Raw genomic sequence first — 22,177 nt, forward strand, 5'->3', positions numbered from 1 at the left:
TGCGTTAACGAGCAAATTATGGTAATTTTGTTATTACAAATGCATAGAAATTTCCAAAGCGGGCAGCCATTCAGGGCAGCTCCCTGCTCCTCCCCACTCCTAAATACTGAGTCCCCTGTTTGTACACACGGGTCTGGCACCCACTTCAGGGTGAAGACTTCCAGGGACCAGGCTTCCCTCGGAGCCCTCCTGGGGAGGCCCAGGGTCAGCTGGCCACAGGCCAGAGCATCCCTTCCTGTCAGCAGGCGAGCCCTCGGCTCCTGCATCCCCCAAACCTCACCTTCCTATCCCCCCTCCCCCCCTCCCCAGGGTCCCTGCTTGGTCTCTGGGCCTAGTGATCCCACAAACTGCCACAATCAAGCTGGTTTCTTTCCATTCTGAGTAGGTAACATGGGTGATGTGCCCCACAAATGCTCCAAGGACTTGAGAAATTCAATTATTTCTGTGCCCACTCTGTGAACTGGGCTCAGCACCCAGGAAGAGCTGAGGGATTATCTGATGAAGAAAGGAAGGCAGGAAGGAAGGAGGAAAAGGAGGGAGAAAAGGAAGATCAGATCTTACCCCACAGTTGAGGACCATTAAGAGACCCCACCCGCTCAGCTCGCTGGTGGTGTAATTAATCAAAGACCTCACCGGAGGAGTTTATTTGCCAACTGGCAACCCCTCTTGGCATTTATAATCGTCCACTGTCAAAAAAAAAATCATAATTTGTCCCAGTTTTTCTGGTGATCTTCTTTTTGATTAAAAGTATGTTTTTGGAAGCATGCTCTGGAACCTATCCAGACAGAAACTGTTTCCAAGAAAGTGAGCTCCCTGCTCCAGCAGCGAAGCATGGGCAACTCCAGGTGCAGAGCTGGGCACAAAGCATGGGCTCGATGGTGGGACCCTGTCCAGCAGTCCACTTATGGGGGGGGGGGTGTGCAACAGCAGCCTCGCTCCCGGGCCTCTGCACGAGACCCACCTATTGTATAACAGGGATTTCAGGTTTGGGCCGATGCTATTGAAAGGTCAAGAAGCTGTCTCAAATCCATTTTGGAAGTCAGTGGGGAATAAAGCATCAATTACAGAGGAGCACGACACTGAGGAAGGTCTGCTCCAGGTGACCAAGGAAGCCTGAGCCAGCCAGGACTCACAGGAGAGCGTCGGAGGTAGAGACCTAAATGCGAGCAGAGACTTTATAACCTCAGCTGGGGTCATGGCCAGATTTTTCTATTTGTCTGATTTTCTAATTGGGTCACAACTTCCAGAGGGAAACTGAACCCAGGAAAAGAAAACAATCATTTCTTTTTTGTCTAGCTGCTTGACTCCGGAGGAAAAGCAGAGAGCGGGAGGAGCTGGGTCCTGGCCTACAGGTCCCAGGCAGAAGCTCTGATGGGGACAGGGACGGGGACGGGGACCGTCCGGATCCCAGGAGATGCTCTTGCAGCTGGCCAGGTCCCAGGCCGGGGAAAGAGGTGGGCTCAGGAAGAACACGACAAGGCGGGAGTAGGTAAGAGTCCTGCTTTGAGTTGTTCTAGAAGGCAGGTCATCCCAGGCCACCTCAGGAATACCAGGCCTGCCTGAGGTCAAGAGACGAAATGCTTTCTTTTCATTGCTTCAGGGAAGCGCTGAAAGGTGGGGAGGGCATTAGTATTTCCCCAGTGGGAACCACAGGGCAGGCTGCTACCACGGCAAGGGCCAGCCTGGCTCTTCCTCTGATTTGCTGTGTGACCCTGAGCAAGTGCTTTTCCTTGACCTCGTCTGCACCCTGGCAGGCTGATTTCTAAGGGTGAGTCCAGCCCTGTCCACTCATGACAGAGGGAGTTGTAGCTACAGAATGTACTACGGTCCTCTGTGAGATACGTGCTAGAACAGACCCCTGCCCACACCACAGAAACACTCCCCGATCTAGACCTGTGCTAACTGCCTTCACTGCTTTTCCTACATGCAGATTCCACCAAAGCCAAGGGCAGGGCCCCCACTGAGTCATTGTCTTTGCTGCTGCCCCCAGTAACCTGCTCCACACCCCACCACAAGATCCTAGGTAATGGCGGATGATACCTAGCTGGTCTCCAGGTTCTGTTCCCTTGCAGCCATTGTCCCAAGTGTCTCTGGCTTCTTCCCGGGGAGTTCTGTTTCCAGAAATCCCCTACCCAAAGCACTCTCAGAAAGTCTGCACATAGACAAAGCCCTGATGGAAAGTTCCAGGGGCTGTGGGGATTTGCTTCAATCCAAGACTCCTGGGTACAGACATGGTACCTCCCCTTACCCAGATCTGCTCATGTGCACCCTTCTCTAAAAGCGATTTCTAACAGTGTTTCTGAGAGTCAAACACCAAATTGCAAAGTCCCCTTGTCATCTGGACTGGACCACGTGCTAGCTGTGTGACCGTATGCAAACCACTTTTCCTAAGCCTCAGTTTTCATCTCTGTGAAATGGGGCTACGAACCGTGCCCTCCTAACACTATGGTACGGATCCTTTGAGATGATGCACGAAAGAGGCTTGTAAATTGTAAAGATCCATCCAGATGGTGATTCGTATTCTTCGCATTGTTGTGAACAAGACCTCAAAATGGCCACAACTGTCATGCGTCCTGCTCTGGCAGGACAATGCCCAAGGCATTTGTGACCTGGGATTGCTCTTGAGACAAAAGGACATGATAACACAGTTGTCATTTTAGAATTTCCCTTCCTCCCTCTTTCATCTCTCTTGCTCTCTTTTCCGCTCCTTCCCTCTTTCTTTCTCTCTTTTTTCCAACCCTGGATCTAAGTCTCCCTGATCTGGGTCCTTTATGTGTGCCGTTGCACATAGACTCCTTATAAAGAAAATTCATTTGTTCAGGGTCACCGCGTGGTTTTTCATTAAAAACAAATTACCCGCATTCAGGGAGGACATCTGGGCTTCGCGGGTCCCATTAATGACTATATTTCCAGCCTCCCTGGCCCGGTTGGGCTCCCCTTGCCTGTCACCCCGCGTTCCTGGCCCCGGGAGGACAATGAGAGTGACAGTCAAGTGAAAGGGAAAACATGAGGGATGAGGGCGAGAGGCGAGTCCCCTGAGAGGGGAAGGAGGGAAAAGTGAAAAAAATAAATAACTCAAACAGAGGGTAACAAGGGCCATTGTCTCGGCGTCTTCCAGTGAGAAGCCAGAGCAAATATTGGAAGAAAGAGTGGGGGCATGGAAGTCAAGCTGAAGCCCTGTTTAATTACACATATTTGGGCCCTAAGCCCCTGACTCTGGGTCGGACACGGTAGGGAGGGGCATGTGCCCAATTCAAATGAATTCCACCCATATCCATCAAGCGCCTACTGTGTTCAGGGACCACGTAGGTGGAGGATTCCAAGAGGAGCAACCAGGCTATGAGAGCACTCAGTCACCACAGCTCTGACGAGGTAGACCATGGGCAGTGCCCTGGGGTATGCTCAAGGGAGAGATGAGGCCCAGGGGGGTGTGTGTGGGGAGGTGGTAGCAGGCTTCCTATAAGACAGAGCGTTAGATTTGGGGTCCAGGAGGACGGGTCAAACATGCACAGGGGAAGGTGGGGAGTAGAGGGAATGTACTGGAATCTGAAGTGTGGTTCCCTGGTGTCCCAGCTGGGAAGAGCCTCATCTGGACCATAAAAAGGTCTCTGGGTCAGGAAGGCCATCCACAGCCCTGACGGACCACCAGGAAAACCACGACTGTCTCCAGGGCCCAGAGCCCATTCCTTCTCACTCTCCATGGGCACCAGGAGCTGGGTGAATTTGAGACATGAGTGCCAGTTTCCAGGCCCAGCCGCTCCCCTGTTGGCTGTGCACTCCTGGCAAGGCATGCTACCTCTCTGAACTCATCTAGCATGCCTCTGAAGTGGGCCTAAACACTGCAACCTCACAAGGTGCTTTCAAACTGCAACTAGGGATAACAGATAGGGCTCCTTTTATACCACCGCGCAGGCTGGCGGGAAGGCTTGCTGGTGGAAATTAGATTATGGACGTAAGCAATTCGGCCTCATTAAGAAGTCTTTTGGAGGGCAGAAGCCAAGGCCTACTGGCTCTCCCTGCCCCCGAAGGCTCAGAGCACTGTCCAGAAGTTCTGGAGAGAACTTCTCTCTTCCGGAGAGAAGTCCCAGATGGAGTGACTCACAGACTTGGAGAGGGTGGTCAAGCCAGCTAAGGGCTGACAGCTGATGAGGTCTTGTAGATGTGGGCTGCAGATTCCAGCAAATCAACGGGAGGAAAACACAGATAACTCCCAGCAGATTCAGTCTGGTTTGGGGGAAGGACTCTAGTATGTGTAGAGGCAGAACATACCTTTTGTCCTTACCGTCCCCCACCTGCGACCCATTCATTTTCTCCCTCCTCACTCCACATTCCATTGGCTAACATATGCTTCATCCCCAGTGACAAGCCAAGCCAGAGACTCATCTCTTCCTAGATCCTTCTCCTGACCCAGGGCTAGCTACACCTCTAGCCTCTTTTGTTCTTTGATGCGGACAGTATTTCACAGTTTTAGCCAAACTCTGCAAAAGCAGCTTCAGACATGCCCTCCCCACTCCAACCCTCCTACAGAAAAATTCTGGAGCCCTCCATGCCTGACATCCCCAGTCTAGGCTGTACCCCCCTTCTCTGTGCTCCCAGAGTCCCTGAGTTTACCTGTTACCACATTCGTCCCCCTAGACCCTTACTGACTTGCCCATCTGTGCTGTAGACTAAGAGCTTTTCATGGACAACGGTCATGGCTTTCACCTTTATATCCCTAGGCTCACGCTTGGGATGTGCAGATAGTCAATAAATGTTGGAAGGGAGGGAGAGAGGGATGGGGGAGGAAAGAAACAAGGATGGATGGCTGGCTGGCTGGATGGCTGCTGGCACCAGCTCAACCTGATCAGCTCAAGGCCCCACCATTATTTTTTATGTTCAATACGGCTCAACAGGAAACCAGGGTGTCTCACGCCTCTTCTTCCCGACCACGTACCTTCCTATGGAAGCATGTCTCCAACCCACCTTACGGCACTTCACACATAAAAGTACCACAATGATGATACTTTTCAGTAAAAATAAGAAAGGCTTACTTTTATAATTCCGCCTTGGAAATTATTTGGCCACAGTCATTTATCTAATCTATGGGTGGCTACGATTTCTCAGCAATCAAGACACGGAGTAGGGAATTCTTGCAAAGTGAGAAAATCTAACTTAAAAATTATTTTCAAATGTCATGAAATTTTTATGAGCACTAAATGTAATAGTTAATGAAGTTAACATAATGTTATAAGTTGTAGACACTAAACTTAACATTTATTAATGCCAGTTTCCCAGCTTCATTTTTGAGTTTCAGAGGCAAAAACAGTTTGGGTCAGGTCTCATATTATTGTACATTCCCAAAAAACTCTTAGGCTTTTAGTCCGGGACCTCTCGGGGACCCTGCCATCCCCTATTACTGTCCCGTGGAAGTCCCCGCTAGGATGTCAATCTCCTTCAGGAGTTTAAGTCTGATTGGGGCTAAGGTACACTCACAGATAATGTCATAAAAACTAAAAGGAAAGTTAGCTGGAAGAAGTGGGCTGGGCCCTGAGCTTCAAATGGCTAGACAGCTAGGGGGCTTGTCTGAGCCCTGGCCACCGTGGGGCGCTGGCTCCTGCATGGGGAGCCCTTCCAAGAGGCCTCTCCCTTGCCCACCCAGCTGAGCCAGGCCCAAAGCACCTTTTCCTCATTTGCCCCTAACCAGGACTCAACCACTTAACCAGAGAGAACTGTCACCCAGCCCTCTCGGCAGACCTTCGGGCAAGAAGTGATACTGGGAGGCAGTGGAACAGAGTGGCTTAAAATCCCAGGGGCTCGAGGCAGGCTGTGCTGCCACTTCCTGTGGGCCAGGTGCTCAGGATGACCCCCTGTCGCTGCTCTCCAAGGGCCTGTGCCTACGTGAGCGGCAGCCCTTGTCCAATCCTGAGGGTGTATCTCCTAGAATCTGACTCAGCCACCAGGATTTAGGAGGATGAAGTCCCCAGGCCCAGCGAGGCCGCCCATTCTCCTCAGGACACCCACACTCTAGGGCTGTGCACCTGCACTGTTTCTGCACCAGCCTGGGAACCCAACCTCTTAGGGCAGGAAATGCCACCCACTGCTCAGATGCCCTCCAAACACTCCATTTCTTCTAAAGCCAATCCTGATCGTATTCCCCGATTTCCTAAAAAGGCATCATAATCCAGTTTTTTGTTTGCTTGTTTGTTTAAAAAACACATGAGGCACATGAGGGGGAAACTGGAAATCAGGAGCCCAGACATATGGTGTCCTGTACTCATGACTGCCTCTCAGTAACCGCCATCAGAAGGAGCAGAGTGGGGGTAAAGGTAACAAGTGCACGAGACAGAGTAGCCGCAGGAGGTGAGATGTCCCCAGCTCTTGCTCCAAGCTCCCAGTGCTGGACATTTCCTAGGCAGCCAGTGAGCTCCTGGCTCTGGGCAGGGCCCTCCTCCCTAGCTAGGATTCGACTTCTCACCTGTTCCTGTCATGGGCTATGTGAGAAAGGCCCGTGATGTGTTCCCTCCGCCTCCTCCCATGATCCCCAAAAGGACACCCTGTTGAGATGGAACGAGGGGCACCTGGGTGGCTCAGTCAGGCATCAGACTTTGGCTCAGGTCATGATCTCGCAGTATGTGAGTTCAAGCCCTGCGTCAGGCTCTGTCCTGACAGCTTAGAGCCTGGAGCCTGCTTCAGATTCTGTGTCTCCTTCTCTCTCTCTCCTGCCCCTCCCCCACCTGCACTCTGTCTCTGTCTCTCTCTCAAAACTAAATAAACATTAAAAAAGTTTTTTTTTAAAAGATGGAACAAATCACGGTGGCCTTTGCTGCTTCTAAAATTTGCCCTAAAATTCTAGACTCTAAAGTCTGTAAGAACCCATCCCAGGTGTGGAGGCCCTGAAGGCTAGTCTTTGTGTTAGGGGAGGACCTTCCCTGTGGAGACAAGGATTCCCTGTGGGTGAATAGGATTGGCACATCCTGAGGCCCCCTTCCTTCAGCTCTACCCCTTGGAAGTCATTATCAAATGACACATGATAGCCCAGGGCCACCGCCTTGTCACATCACAGACCCAGTCCTGAGGGGGACTCGGAAGCATTTGCTGCCCACTTAGAACAGAGGTGGCGGTGCTCAGCCAGGCTTCCAGTCCAGCTGGGAGGTGATACCTGCAGGCAGGGATGTCACAGACTTAGAAGCCCTTGAATGGCCGACCAGAAAGGCCCTTAGAGAGCATCTTATCTAATCTCCCCACCCACCGCCTCACCTCCCGTTTTAAGAGAGAGCCAAGGAAGCCCCAAGGCCATGTCCCAAGGTCACGCCGTGAGCACTTGGAAGCTGGAATCAGAACCCAGATCTCTGAAATTCCAAAAAGACCTTCATGCTTCTGGCATGTTTTCCATCTGAGTCTTTGATTTTGCAATTCTTCTTTCCCCAATACAACAAAGAGATCGTTAGGCTCACACTGGGTATCAGTTTCTCCCCAATCCCAGCATCACTTCAACGCAGGGTTCCCAGGAGCTAGCTGGATAGACTGTCCAGATCAGACCACTCCAGACCCCTCAATGCTCCGTTCTGTGAGGGCACAGCCGCCTCACCCTGACTCCTATCCAGATCAGAGCCTGCCATCTGTCAAGGCTGCTGGCTGCACTATGTCATGCACTCCAGGTTTCCAGGGGGTTGACGTTTGGGTGCTGGGAGAGGCCCTTCTTCACTCAGCTCGTCCTGTCCTTCCTGCTTATCCCTGCCAGCACCCCAAAGTCTTGGTCACACCCAGCTCCTGCATGGATGCCCATGCTCTCTCGTCCTTCTGTCTTCTCACGCACTCGTCCCCCACCCTACAACACCCTTTCAATCTCTCAGACTGCAAAATTACCTTTCAAGGTCCAGCCCAAGTGGCCTCCTCTGGGAAGCCTTCCCTGATTTCCCCCACCTGGCCCCATGGCCCCAGCAAATTCAGCAGCACCCTCCTTTGCATTTCCTCAGCACATTCCTACATTTTAGCTCCTGACACAGCATGCAGGGATGACTTTTTATATCTGTCTCCCCAAGTAGTCTGTGAACTCCCTGAAGGCAGGGACTGTGTCTGCAACACCACACCTAGCCTAGACTGGCACTTCCAGGAAACGTTTGAAGAATGAACAAAAGACTAGCCGGCTGTTGTTTCACACTGGTTGTGCCTGGTATTCCCCGCCCACCCTCCACCCCTCACCCTCCACCCCCAGTCAGTTCCTGGTGTGGTAGAGTGACTAGAGGCCACTAGAGGGCAGTAAAGAGTCAGGAAGGAGCAACAGGTGGGCGATGGGGAGCCCAAGGTGAGCTTTGAAAGGTGTGGAGGGAGCTTCAAAAGTACCCAGGCCACAGGACCACCAGAAGCCCCGGTGAGGGAGAAGTAAGAGCTAAGGCCCAAGGCCATTCATTCTCTGAGCAAACACTCTCCCAGCCTGATACTTAGGCCTGGGAGGCACTTGGGGGGCACTGGTCCAACCCCCCACCTTGATGCTCCAGTCCCTCCACCAGATCCTTGCTGGCTTCTGCTAGCCCCTTCTCTCCCAAACCTGCCCGTGTGCCTATCTTCAGTTCTAATTCTGGGGAAGGGTCTTCATACAAGGTTGAAAAGGGATCCCTCTGGCTCCCATTCATGGTCCCAGCCATGACTTACAGAATTGTGCAGTGTATTCTACCCGTGGCCCACGTGCCAAATGAGGCCCAGAAAGTGGAAATGTCATGTCAGATCACACAGCGAGTTCCTGGCTGACTCTGGCCACCATCCAGGCTTTTGCCACCCTGCCTGGTGCTGGGCCCCGCCTCCCCCAAACCTTGGCTTCCAGAGAGCAGGCCTGCCCAGCAGTGGAGGCTCAAAGTCAGGGAGGGGCTTGCTACAGATAGGGAAAAGAAGCCCTCCTCCCCTACTCTCCTGCCTCGTATGGCTGGTGTTTCGGTAACATTACCACTATCATTTCAAATGATTCTCGAAAACAGCAGGCAAGGCAGACTCAGGTCATGGGGCTTGTGCGTAGTCACATAGTCAGTGGTGAAGCCACCCTCCTTCCATGGTAGTCCTCACTTTTCTTGGGGAACTCTCTCTCTGTCTCTCTCTGGGCCAGATCTTGGCCCTGGTATTCCTGACCTGCTTTGACACCCGCAGAGGACCCTGCCTGGATATCTGCTTGGCCTCTAAAAGTCGAAAACTTGAATCCTAATCTCGCTGGTCACCAGCATCCTCCTCCTCAACCAGCTCTCCTTCCTGCCAACTTTATTTACTCATTTACCGGGGTAGCTGTGTCATGCTCCACACACGTGAACCCACTCCAGCCACTGGGCTCAACCCTGCCCCACCCCCAATGCCCCCGCCCTCCTGCTCAGATGGCCAAGGATACACTTGTCACAGCCCAGCCTAAGGGCTCCCTTCAACAGGACACCTTTCTCAACTGAACCACCCCCAGGTGTCTTTCTGTTTTCTCCAAGTTGGCAGCATTCAGGGTCTGCCCCCACCCCTGCTTGACAACACTCTTGTCTGTGACCGATCCTGGGCTTTTGTTCTCCAACTGATCCATGGGCTCCACTGGGCCATGAACTCTGCTGGAGAGCCCTCAATCTGATGTCAGCCCGAGTCAGGCCAACTTTAGGCATGCTAGCTAGGTGTCTCCTCTCACTGCCACACCCAGCTCAGCCCCCTGTATAAACAACAATCATCATCATCATCATCATCATCATCATCATCATCATCACTTGCATGGCACGTAATATGTACCAGGCAAAAATCCAATAAAAGTGTTTACATGCATTACATCATTTAATGCTCACTCTTATTCCCATCACCCCATTTTACAGATGAGGAGGAAACCAGGGCACCAAGAAGTTATGTAACTTGCCCCAAGTCACACAGCTAGTGAGAAACAGGATGGTGATTCAAAACTAGGCAACCTGGGGGTGCCTGGGTGGCTCTAAGCCTCCGACTTGGGCTCAGGTCATGATCTCATGGTTCGTGAGTTCGAGCCCCGCATCGGGCTCTGTGCTTCACAGCTCAGAGCCTGGAGCCTGCTTCAGATTCTGTGTCTCCCGCTCTCTCTGCCTATCTCCTGCTCGCTCTCGCTCTCTCTCTCTCTCACAAATAAATAAACATTAAAAAAATTAAAAAAAAAAAACAAAACAATGGGCAGTCTGGCTCCAGAGTCCATGCTCTTAACCACACAGCCTCCCTGCTTCACCATGTGGCTGCCCCAGCATCTTTGGCTACAAATGCTCTGGCAGTGGGTTGAGCTCTCACTGGCAGCGCAACCCAAAGCCCCCCTCCCCCCTTTATATTTCAACTACTATTCCCTGAGTGCTACCATGGGTCAGGCACTCTGCCAGGAACTGGGACACAGCAGTGAACAAAATGACATAGCTTTGGGTACCACACAACCCCTGTAAACTGCACAGGCCTGAGGGGAAAGCAGATGAGGAAGGAGTAAACCACTAATTAAATTCCTTCAACTGTGCTTAGTATGACGAATGAAAGGAACACGATGCTTTGTGACAGGAGTGATGGGGTTCCTGGTTTAGATGGTGTGGTAGGCAGAATGATGCCCCCCCCCCCCACCAAAGAGGACTGCATCCTAATCCCTGGAACCTGGGAACGTGGAAAGTTAGATAGCAAAGGAGGATTGCTAAATAGCTGGCTGAATATCAGGGGAGTGCCCTGGATTATCCAGGTGGGTCCAACAAAATCCCACGAGTCCTTAGAAGTGGAAAAGGGAGGCTAGAGAGAGAAGCAGGAAGATGGCGTCACCATGAAGATTCGGCTCAGCGTCGCCAGCTTTGAAGATGGGGCACTGTGGCCACGAGGCAAGGAGTGCAGGTAGCATCTGCACGCTGGAAAAGGCAAGGAAACCATTCTCCCCCAGAGCCTCCTGGAGGAACACAGCCCTGCAGATGCCTTGACTTTCGCCCGTTGAGACCCACTTTGGACTTCTGACCTCCAGAACTGTAAGATGGTGAATGTATACATCATATTCTTTGTGGTACTCATTACACTAGAAACAGGAAAGTCGTGTGCATTTGTTACGGGGAAGGCCCCTCGGAGGAGGTGAAATGCCCGGTCCAGTGACAGCAGCAGAGAGGGCTGAGAGGAAGCTGCACCTGCACCTCATCCCCTCGCCCCAGTCCACCAGGCACTATGCCTGCCCACCTCTCACTGTTGTTCTAGACCTCTGCACTGGCCTCAGGTTCCCGTTCCATCCACCCTCCCCTCCTTCCTCATGAAAATAAAAGGCATCAGCGAATTGGGCGATTTCACTGAAAAGCACCTAAGAAACACTGTACACCTATCCATGGCAAGGAGAGTGCCCAGGACGGGAGGAACCTGCCACGCGCCTTCTAACACCTCCAATCGGCTTCTTGTCTATTGCAGCCCAAGGAAGGCAAACAGGACGTGGTCAGGATTTCTGGGCACTCTGGCCTATAGCTCCAAAATGGGGCCGTACGTGGGGGCCATCCCTTACCGGTTCCTCTATAAGCCCATTCCCTTGCTGCTGAGACTCACCGGAACCAAAGGGCAGCGAACACCCTTCTTTCTCACCTGGCCTAGAAAATTTAAGGGTTTCAAATGCCATGTCGATCAATATCTGTTAGGTTGTATAAATATCTCCAGGCAGGAATCAACTAGTTATACCCATCAGGACACTGTGGAATCTTTGGTGCAAAACTTTTGGCATTTGCTAGGACTTGATGAACAATAAAACTGAACTGTTTCTGTTCTAAGCTGATATGTGCCCTCTTTGCTTTATTCAACGTGGGGGATCAACAAAGGGCGGTACAGATTTTGCAGACCTGCAGAAACTGAATCTCCAAATACTGGGGAATATCAAGAAGCCCCGTTTTGCAGACATGGGGGTACCCCGAAGCCAGAAATGTCAGACGACACTCGGATGGCAGAAGCAGAATTGAAACGGAGTCCAAGCCCACAAGCTGGAATTTACAGAAAAATGCAATGCTGACTTTCTTCAGGGCCACGAGGTCAATTGCCCAAATGTACTCTGGAGGCAGTCCCTCCTCACTGTGTCCTAAAAGCAAACCTTCCACATGAAAGTCTTCCCTTAAAAAGAAGAGGTGGCAGCCAAATTTCCTAAAACCTAGAATGGAAAAAACAATTCAGAAGATTTCTGGTCTCCCTCTGGATTCACTGCTAGGCGAGGCAGGAGGACAGTTCCATAGAGTGAAACAGCCCGTTGCCATGTTACAGCCTCAGACAAAAGCAGGATAAACAATCTCCTATTTTTTTTTTAATATTTATTTTGGGAGAGGAGGATTGGAGACAGTCCCAAGCAGGCTCTGAGCTGTCACAGCAGAGCCCAATGAGGGGCTCAAACTCACGAACCATGCGAGCATAAAGAGTCAGATGCTTAACCAATTGAGCCACTCAGTCACCTCTTCTCTCTCTCTCTCTCTCTCTCTCTCAATCTCTCTCCAAATGTTAAAAAAAAAAAAAAAATCTTCTAAGTCCTTTCTCAGTTTGGAGAAACAAACAGTACCGACATGCCCCTGGGGGCCTATGACATGGCACCAACTTCAGCACTGCCACAATCAAATGAATGCCTCCCAGATTCAGAAGTCCAAGAGATTACGAATTTGAAATCTGGACAAATACAAAGTTGAAATCCTCAAACAGGTTGTGGTGTATTCATGCCCTAATCCCTGGAACCTGTGAATGTTACTTACATGGACAAAAAGGAGGAGTGGGGGGTTCCCTTTGTAAATATGATTAAGGACTTTAAAATGGGAAGAGTACCCTGGGTTACCCAGTTAGGCCCTAAATGCAGTCACGTGTGTCCTTCCAAGGGAGAGGGAGATGTGAAGGTGGAGTGAGGTGGCCACAGGCCAAGGAGCACCAGGGCTCCAAGGAGCACCACATGAATGGATCCTTCCATAAAGCCTCCAGAGGGAGCACAGCCCTGAGCTCCAAGACTGTGGGACCATCCATTTCTATTATTTTAAGCCAAGGTTTGCTGACTTGTCACAGGAACTGATACACGGTTTAGTATTAATTTTCTCTGCCATCCTCCCTCAGCCACCACACGCAAAAGGGCCTATTATGTGCCAGGGACTGTGAGGGGTACAGAAGACAAGGCAGAGGGCCTGGCCTTTATGAGCCCACCATCCAGTAGCATAGCTGACAAGGCCACAAACGTGCTGGGCTATGAGGCATAACAAAGCCAAGCACCCAGCATTATCCCCCAGGGGACGGCCACGCTGGAAGGTTTCATGGGGCAGGTGATGTTTCCGCTTGGCTCTGAAGGGTAAAGCTGGATCCCGACAGGTGGAGGCAGGAAGTAGTCTAAACCAAGGTCAAAGAGTGACACTGACTAATAAGTATGTGAGGCATGCTAGGAACCAGTGGGAGGTCAAGGAGAGGACAGGCTGGGAGACTTGACCAGAAAGGCAAGTTGAGGACAGATTGTGTGATGCCTGAATGGCAGGTCCAAGGCCTACTCTCCTGTAAGGTGAGCTCTCTTTGTGCCAGCCCTGAGGGCAGTCCAGCAAACACCATGCATGTGAGCCAGCACCCATGAAGCCACTCAAAAAACGGATTTGGTGGGGTGCATGGGTGGCTCAGTCAGTTAAGCATCCAACTCTTGATTTTGGCTCAGGTCATGATCTCACAGTCGTAAGATTGAGCCTTACATTGGGCTCTATGCTGAGCATGGGACCTGCCTGGGATTCTCTCCCTCTCTCTCTCTCTCTCTCTGCTTCTACCCTGCTCCCACGTGTGTTCACCCCCTGCCTCTCTCTCTGTCTCTCAAAAAAAAAAAAAAAAAAAAAAAAAGGTTTGGCAATCATGTTGGAAACAGAGTTCCAAAGGCGTGCCATAGTTTGGACATTGAGGAAAAAGAACTAAGGATCGTGCCCACTGAGCGTGGAGTCCCAGCCCTGACACTGGCTCTGAAAATGAATGAGTGCTGGGGGGTGAATGAGAAGAAAAAGCATAAGGAGAAGAAAGGGAGAGAGGAGGAGGCAGACCTGGGGCTTCCTGCCAGAATGTTTGTGTTCCTCCCTCCACATTGTGTACCCTCCCTCTGTGCCAGGAAACCACGCCAGCAGGCCAAGCCTCTGATGGTACCTGTCCAGCTGCTGCCAGCAGGTTTGGTTAGACTGTGCCTTTGCTCAGGCCTGTGACTCCTGCTGCTGCTCTTAATAGGTGAGGAACCACCATCGGTTCCCACTGGGGTCTCTGCCAGGTCCGTGCCCATTTGGATCTTGAGCCTAGTAATTAGGTCTAGAGGAATCACAGGGGCCAGGGGGCAGCTCTGTTTGGACAGACTCAAGAAAGCTCAACTGCTTCTCTGAACTTGGCCTCTTTGAGGTCTGCAGTGGGGAGCCAGCGAGGCCGGCCGGGAGGCTTCAGCCTTACCTGCCAACGTGTCCTCAGGAGAGGGCCTGGGGCGGCTGCCTCCCCGTCTGCCATCAGTGAGAAGCTTGTGTTGATGGAACCAGACCACACAGAGGAGCACGGGACAGAGGAACGAGTGCTGAACCGGGGGGGGGGGGGGGCAAAGACCCAGACCCAAGCCCTCCCACCTGTAAGCTGTGCGGCCCTGGGCAGTTCCCTAACCGCTCTGAGTCTCCGCTTCCCCTTTTGGAAAATGGGGATTCGATTCCTACCCAGCCCGCTTCACAGGGTTGGAACAATAAAGGGTTCCTGGGAAAGCATTTTGCCTTTTATAAAGTGCCACGTTAAGTATGAGGGGCCGTTAGCAGAGAGGACTTGGGCTCCATCTCCTGAGAGTGGGGCTGAGCAAGAGTTTGGGTCCCACCGCCTCTGTCCGCCTCATGCACAGCACTTCCCTATGCTCTGAGGGGCTGTGGGCCCCTCCTCACAGCAGAAAGACAGAGGCTTCTCGCAGGTGTGAACCTGGCAGGCCTCCCTGGCACTGGCAAGGCCCGGGGCAAGGGCCCACACAAAGGCCATTTCCCATATGTCTCATATTTAAAAGTCATAAATCAAGCTAACAAACCGTTAAATGAAATATGCTCTGTCCTCCTACCTTGTTAAATACATCTCTGTAGCAACCTGGAAGGCCAAGAGTGAATTCAGAACTCTGGGATTCCTTGGTATCCGTGCCAGGACCTGGCTGAGTGGAGAAGCCTGGCCAGGCGCTGATCTGCCCTGCCTCCCTTCCCACCCCTAGCCTCGCTCATCATCCTACAGGGCTTCACACGCAGATGTGAACATTCGATCTCACATTCGACTTCTGTCCACATCCCCCACCAGTCCTCGGGCCCAGGGTGCACATGCCCGTGACATGGGCTGGGGAAGAGGCTGGGAGAGGCATGGGGCTATTTGGGCCGGACCACTAGGGTGGGCTAGAAGGAGGGGCTCAGGCACCAGGTAAATGACTCAGAAAAAGAGACTTAAAAGAAGCGTCACAACATCCAACCCTGTCCTGATTTTTCCCCTGATTTTTTAAAACATTTTTCAAAAAACGATACTTTGGGTTTCTCTACTATGCTCATGCCCTTTAGTACACAGCCAGCCAGCACCGTGATGATGTGCTGTCCTTCCCCATACCTTTCTACAAGAGAAGGAGACGCGGTGGCCTCCTTTCCAATGTCTTTAAAGAAACTGACACATTGCTGGCCCGAGGGGATAAGGTTTCAGTGGCCACAGGGTATTCAGCTTAGAATCAAGTGACAAACCCATCAGCCAACATCCTGTCTGTGCTGAGCACATGGTCCTCAACCCCAAGGAGTCAGGCTGCTGGGAGCGCCTGGGGATGGGGTCTCCTGGTGTTTGAGTCATTTAAATTGGGTGGGGGAGGATGGAGGAGGATCCCTACTGAGCACTGACTGGGCAACCTTTGGCCAGGTCCTGCACCCTTCTGTTCAGGCTATCTGTGTGGCCAACAAGGGATTGTGTGAGTGACAGTCAAGGCTCCCCTTGCTTCTCCTGAGTTCACCGCTGGCCCCACCGAAGGCCCAGTTGCAGAGAAAGAGGCTGAGAGCGCAGACCTCTGCCTGATTTATTCAGGTCCTCTTCTCAGAAGCGCAGAGGTCACCCAGGCTGTTTGGGGGGATGCCCCCCCACCGAAACCCCATCCGCTGCCTGCTGCGGAGACGCCGACAGTGCAAACTCACCAGGCACCATCCCTGTCAGCGTCGGTGCTGAGTAGCTGCCTTGTCCGGCGGGGGGGGACGTGCGGAGGGTACCCGGGGAGGGTCGTGCTCGCCAAGTCACGGCCTGAGGAATCAAAGCAACAAATCACGGGGTGAGTGTCTCCGTGGCCAGCCGCTCATGTCCACAGCTCCTGGGACATCTGCACATTTGTCACGTCTGGGCGCTGAATGCCAGCGTGCGGCACCCCCCCCCCATCACTCATGCCATGCACACACACACATGCACACACGCACACACGCACGCACACACGCACACGCGCACACGCGCACACCCCTCCAGCCACCCTGGCTCCACTCAGCAGGAACCCGGGCCAGCTCTGCTGCTTCCCTGGGAAAATGGAGCTCAGGCCAGCTCACTTTGCAAGAGCTAGAGTAGCACTTGGACTTCTCCCCCTCCACACCTTTGCTTCTGCTGTGCCTCAGCACGAAGCACCCTCTCCTCCAACCGCGGGCAACCCAACACCGCCCACCTTCAAAGCCCAGCTCAAACACCTCCCTCCTCCTCCTGCTCCTCCTCAGACCTCTGACTGAATTCCTCCTTCGGCCTCCAGCTAGTCAGTCACTCAACAAAGGTGCAGGAAATGTACTTCCTCACACCAGACACTGTTCCGGGCCCGGGACGTGGAGATTCAGGCCTCGGCTGTTGCAGGCAGACCCTCTGTGCTCCTCTCTCTTTGCAGGCTACCAGCTCCCAGGTGGCAGGGCATTCATGCACCACAGAGGTTGGAGCCTGGTGGGCCCTGAGTAAATGCAGAATGAATGGTGTGCAAATGTGCTGGATTTCACGCGATGCAGAAGAAACCGCAGGCAGCAGAACTCGGCGAGGGAGGTGCCACTGAGGTGCGCCTGCCACTTAGGGAAAAAGAGCCACAGCCCTTTCAGGCATTGCCAGTTACGTGAACGTGACAAGGTGTTCATGGGTAAGGCAGTACCCCGGATCTTGGGTGATCAGACTGTTCTGTGGTTATATGTGTTGGGCCCTGAGGACAAAACCCCACCCTAGTGGGTGGAAGTAGGTTGCTCCTGGAAAGAAGGAGATGCACTGGCCTTAGCCATCCCGGGAAGCAGGTGGGAAACGAGGTAGCCTTGGGACAAGGGAGGGAAAGTGGACCCTTGACCTCCTCTGAATGTGGACACTGAAGACTGGGTGGGGGCTCCTGACCATGAAGAGCCAGACCAGGTACCAGGACCCTCCCCTGGGGCCCAGCAGGGTGGTGCAGGCTCTACCACAAGTAGATGGCTCTGAGTTCAGCCCCATTAGCAGGTGGCCCAAGGGGAGGGACCAAAGAATCACTCCAAACACTCCCCAAAGAAGCCAAGCCAGCACATGGTATGAGCCATGAATGTTCCCCAGATAAACCAACAGCCTTTCTAGTGCCAGTCATTCAGAGACTGTCCGGCCAGCAGCCAGAGGCTGCCTCATTTCACAGGGTTCTGCTTACCTTCCAGAACCTTATGGAACACGAGGCATGTGGCTGCCCCTTTCCTCTGCTCGCCACCACCCTGGCTTTGGACTGGGCATCCTAGCTTGTGACAAGCACTGCTCATGTCTCGTTGTATGAGGCATTGTAAGGGGAGCAAATGAACTGCACACATGACTCCCCACAAAAGCTGACATTAAACAGAAAACTGGAATTGGCAGAACTGACCGTCTGCAAAGTGATTTAAGGAGGTCCCCCCACCTGCCCTCTTATACCTTCCCATCTCATCCTCCTCAAACCCAGCACCCACAGCCCTCTATGGCAGCTCCCCTCTCTAGAGTGTAAGTTCCAGGGTCAAGTCGCTAAGGTCTTTGTGCGCTAAGGTCGGATGGCATAGGCCTGCAAAAATCTACTGTCTCATTAATCAAACGAGGTTAGAAAGAAACATATGTTAAGTGAATGAAGGAAGAGGTCCTGTTGGAGCAGCAGAGCTCTCTGGAGCCTAGAAAAGTCCCTCCATTTGTGGTCAAGAATCAGTGAAGGGAGGGCCCTTGAAGCTCTTCTTGACCAACCCCTGTTGCCATTCTGCAGATGGAAAAGCTGAGACCCACGGTGGGTGGGGAGCAAATGGCTCAGGTTCCACAGGGAGCAGATGGCAGAGCAGGGACCTCAGCCCACATTTCCTAACATCAACCCAGGACCCTCCTCTACCTTAGGCAACATCGTGGTGGGGGTGGGAAGAGCACTCACACCCAACACAGAGCCCTCTCCACACTGTCACGGAGACTTGGTGACCCGAGGGCTGCCGCAAAGGAAGAGGAGTGACCATAAGTGTCAGACTAGTTGGTACAAGATCAAAATGCCAGGGGCCAGACAGTGAGACGCGTAGAGAAAGCAGCCATGGCTGGGCTGTTCCGATGGGTGTGGAGCTCTGGTCCCCAGCACCACCCCCAGGGTCATGCCCCCTGCCCCCGATGATGTCAACAAACCATAAACATTTACATTGAAATTATGAATGCCAGTCTCTGGGGGCGCCTGGGTGGCTCAGTCGGTTAAGCGTCTGACTTTGACTCAGGTCATGATCTCGCAGTCTGTGGGTTCGAGCCCCACATCAGGCTCTGTGCTGACAGCTCAGAGCCTGGAGCCTGCTTCGGATTCTGTGTGTGTCTCTCTCTCTGCCCCTCTCCCAATTGTGCTCTCTCTCTCTCAATAGTAAATAAACATTAAAAAAAAATACATACATACATACCAGTCTCTGTTCTCAGTCTCTGAAATCATTAGCTCATTTAACCCTCAGCAACCCTTAAAGGTAAGGTGCTGATACTTCCCCCATTTCACTGGATAATGAGACAGAGAAAGGGCAAGTACTTTGTTCAAGGTTGCACAGTAAGGGCCAGGATTTGAAGCCAAGCGGCCCAATGTCAGAGGTCACACGTTTAGCCACTCCACTTCACTGCCATGCACATACACCTGCTATGCTTCTGACCACGAGTCCAGAGGCTCCAGGTATCTCTCAGCTGGGACACCCAGGCTGAGCCTTGCCTTCGGCACACTGTCACCATTGCTTATTGGCTCTATCATGCAAAAGAAAATTCAGCTACACAGATTTTGTGGATATATGTGTAGGGATAGGAGCCAAGACCACATCAGAGGGAGGCCAAATCTGCCTCTTGAAAGACAGTGGGCGCTGGGGCGCCTGTGTGGCTCAGCCAGTTAAGCGTCCGACTTCGGCTCAGGTCATGACCTCACGGTTCATGAGTTCAAGTCCCACATCAGGTTCTCTGCTGTCAGCACAGAGCCCACTTTGGACCTTCTGTCCCCCCTCTCTCTCTGCACCTCTCCTGCTCGTGCTCCTTCTCTCAAAAATAAATAAACATAAAAAAAAAAAAAAAAGAGGGCATTATCCTGACAGGAGGCCTCCTGTGCAGGTAGTGCATGGGGGCCAAGCCTCATGAGGTCCACATCCCACCTGGTTGCCTGAAATTTGGGAAAGAGGGTCCTGGGCTGAGAATGGACTTGCCCAAGAACACTCAGCTGATTTCAGAAAAGGCTGGGACTGGATCGCAGCTCTCCTGCCTCCTGCGATTAGGTTCTTTCTTGAACAGAGGCTGTGCCTTTAGTCAGAACCCCAACAGTTTCTGCCACTCTTACACATGCTTTAAAACCTTGATCCCTAAAGCAGAAAATGCAGTGCCTCACCAAAGCACTTAACTCAAGAAGCCAGATAAAAAAGTAATAAAATGAACTGAAGGAAAGAAGGAGGAAGGAATCGATAAAGAAAAAGCAGAAAATAATGAATTAGGAAAGTGAAAAAAGCAGACACAACAATAAATGCAACCAAGAATTGTTATTTGAAAAGACCAATAAGATAGACAAACCCAGGGCAAGATCCAAAAAGGAAGACACAAACATCGAGATAAGGAATGAGAAGATACAACCACAGACGTGGAAGAGATGATATTTAAAAATATTTTTTAAATGCAAAAGATGCTCTACATTAATAAATGTGGAAATCTCAACAAAAAGTATATTTTTCTAGGAAAACATGAATTACCAAAATTAACTCAAGAAGTAGAAAACATGAACACCCAACTGCATTGGCAGAAACAGAAAAAGTTGTGTTTTTTTAAATTATTTTTTAATATAAGATGACTTATTCACTTAGCTTTCAGGCAAGTTTCTTGTTTGTTTTGTTTTGGGGCAGTTCTTTGAAACCTTCAAAGGACACATACTTTTGTTATTAAACTGTTCCAGGATGTATAAAACTAAAGGAAATCTTCCCAATTCATTTTCCCAGCTAGCATAATCCTGCTATGAAAACTTAACAAAGGTGTACAAAAATGAAAATTAAAGGGTAATGTCACAATTTATTAATATACATGCAAAAAATCTACTGTCTCGATAATCAAATGAGGTTAGAAAGAATAATATACCATGAACAAATAAGGTTTATTTCAGGTATGCAAGGATGATTCAGTATTAAAGCATTGGTTGGGAAATCATAGTAACACATCAAAAGTTGAAAAACATATGATTATATCAAAGCTGATGGAAAGCTTTTCTTATGTGGAAAAGGCATTGGCTAATAAATTCAATACTAATTCCTTCCAATACCTCTCGGTAAGTATACTTCTTTGATCTGGTATTGATCTTAAATCTTGAGTCAACATCATACTTAATTGGTGAAATACTTGAAACATTCTTTATTAAAATGAAAAAGCATGTCAAGGAAACCTGTTATCACTTCTGAAAGTTTTAGCCAGTACAAGAAGACAAGATAGAGACACAAGGATAAGCACTGGGAGTAGGGGAAACACCAAAATTTCAGTAGCTGGGTATACCGTGAGCCTGGAAAGTCAGCTCATCTGAACCAGTGAAAAGGTTTGGCAAGGCAGCTGGGTAATGGATGTCTAGAATCGGACACTTAACCGACTGAGCCACCCAGGCGCCCCAGCGCCCTCTGTCTTTCAAGAGGCAGATTTGGCCTCTCTCTGATGTGGTCCTGGCTCCTATCCCTACACATACATCATCTTGAATGAATGGTAATCTCACACCAAAATGTAGGGAAAACATAATATGAAACTATTTTAGACCAGGTAAATTTAGTTTTATGAAAAACAGAAAAGAAACCCTTTGAAGTTCTTCCTACTAGAGGCACTGAGTGCTTCTTTGCCTTTTCAGTTTGGGCTCAGTCACGTGCCTCGCCTTGGCCAATGACATGTTAGTAGACACTCAGCAAGCAGAAGCTTATTATATGCTTGTGTGGCTGCATGTGCGCCTGTGCACTTCTGCCATCGCCATGAGAATAGGCTCGGGCTAGCCTACCACAAATAGGAAGGGAACGTGTGGGCAGACCTGGACCCAGTCTACCACTGGAGCCAAGCCCAGCCTTGATCAGCCAACCCCCAGCCAACCTCCAGGAACATGAGCAAGAGGAAACGACTGTTGTTTTAAGCCCTGAACATTGGGGTGGAGTTTGCTAAGCAGCAGTATTGTGGCAATAGTTGATTGATACAAGACTTCGTAAATGTTAACTGTTCTTGTTTTCATCATTATTCTCTGCTTGAGAATACTCTGCCTGGGACTTTCTAAGGACATCTGTCTAAATCTGAGCAGAGGATGGACACCATCTGGTGGGAACCCACAGAGTAAATTTAACCCTCACATTTGCTTTGATGCCCAAGAGGACTCTCCTGGCACTGAGCTGGGCATGTCACCACAAGACCAGTCAACACAAGACAGCTAAGAGGCTACTGCTCTTTAGCTCTAATTCAAGCCTCTAGACTCAATGGAATACCAGAATTAATGCTTCTGAATTCAATATAAAACTTCAAAACACAGTTATATCATTTTTTTTGCCAAGGAAGAAATGCTTTCTATCATTTGCAATAGCACTGAATATTATTGATAGCATATAATATATTTGCAAATAATTGATCTGGGTTCTTAACATAACTGTTCCTATTAATGGCACATAAGTACATCCTGGACAATTCATGTGTTGCTTCCTCTTCCCAGACAGAATAATCAAGACTTGGCCTTGTTCACTATCACCAAGGAGTCCATATGGATCTTTCATCATGACAAAGGATGCTCCCTGAATTAATTTAAAATAACTCGTCTTTTTCAACC

General features: G+C 50.8%; 1 protein-coding gene across 1 annotated transcript in view; it reads right to left on the reverse strand.

Annotated features, from left to right (window-relative positions):
- Nucleotides 1-22,177, reverse strand: part of PAX5 (paired box 5) — a 191,344-nt gene that overhangs the window by 26,636 nt on the left and 142,531 nt on the right. The window contains 2 exon segments of the mRNA XM_030292748.1: nucleotides 16,086-16,140; nucleotides 16,142-16,188. Of these exon segments, the coding sequence (XP_030148608.1) occupies nucleotides 16,086-16,140; nucleotides 16,142-16,188 (102 nt within the window).

This window comes from Lynx canadensis, chromosome D4 (genome assembly GCF_007474595.2).
Source record: "Lynx canadensis isolate LIC74 chromosome D4, mLynCan4.pri.v2, whole genome shotgun sequence".
Classification (NCBI taxonomy): Eukaryota; Metazoa; Chordata; class Mammalia; order Carnivora; family Felidae; genus Lynx; species Lynx canadensis.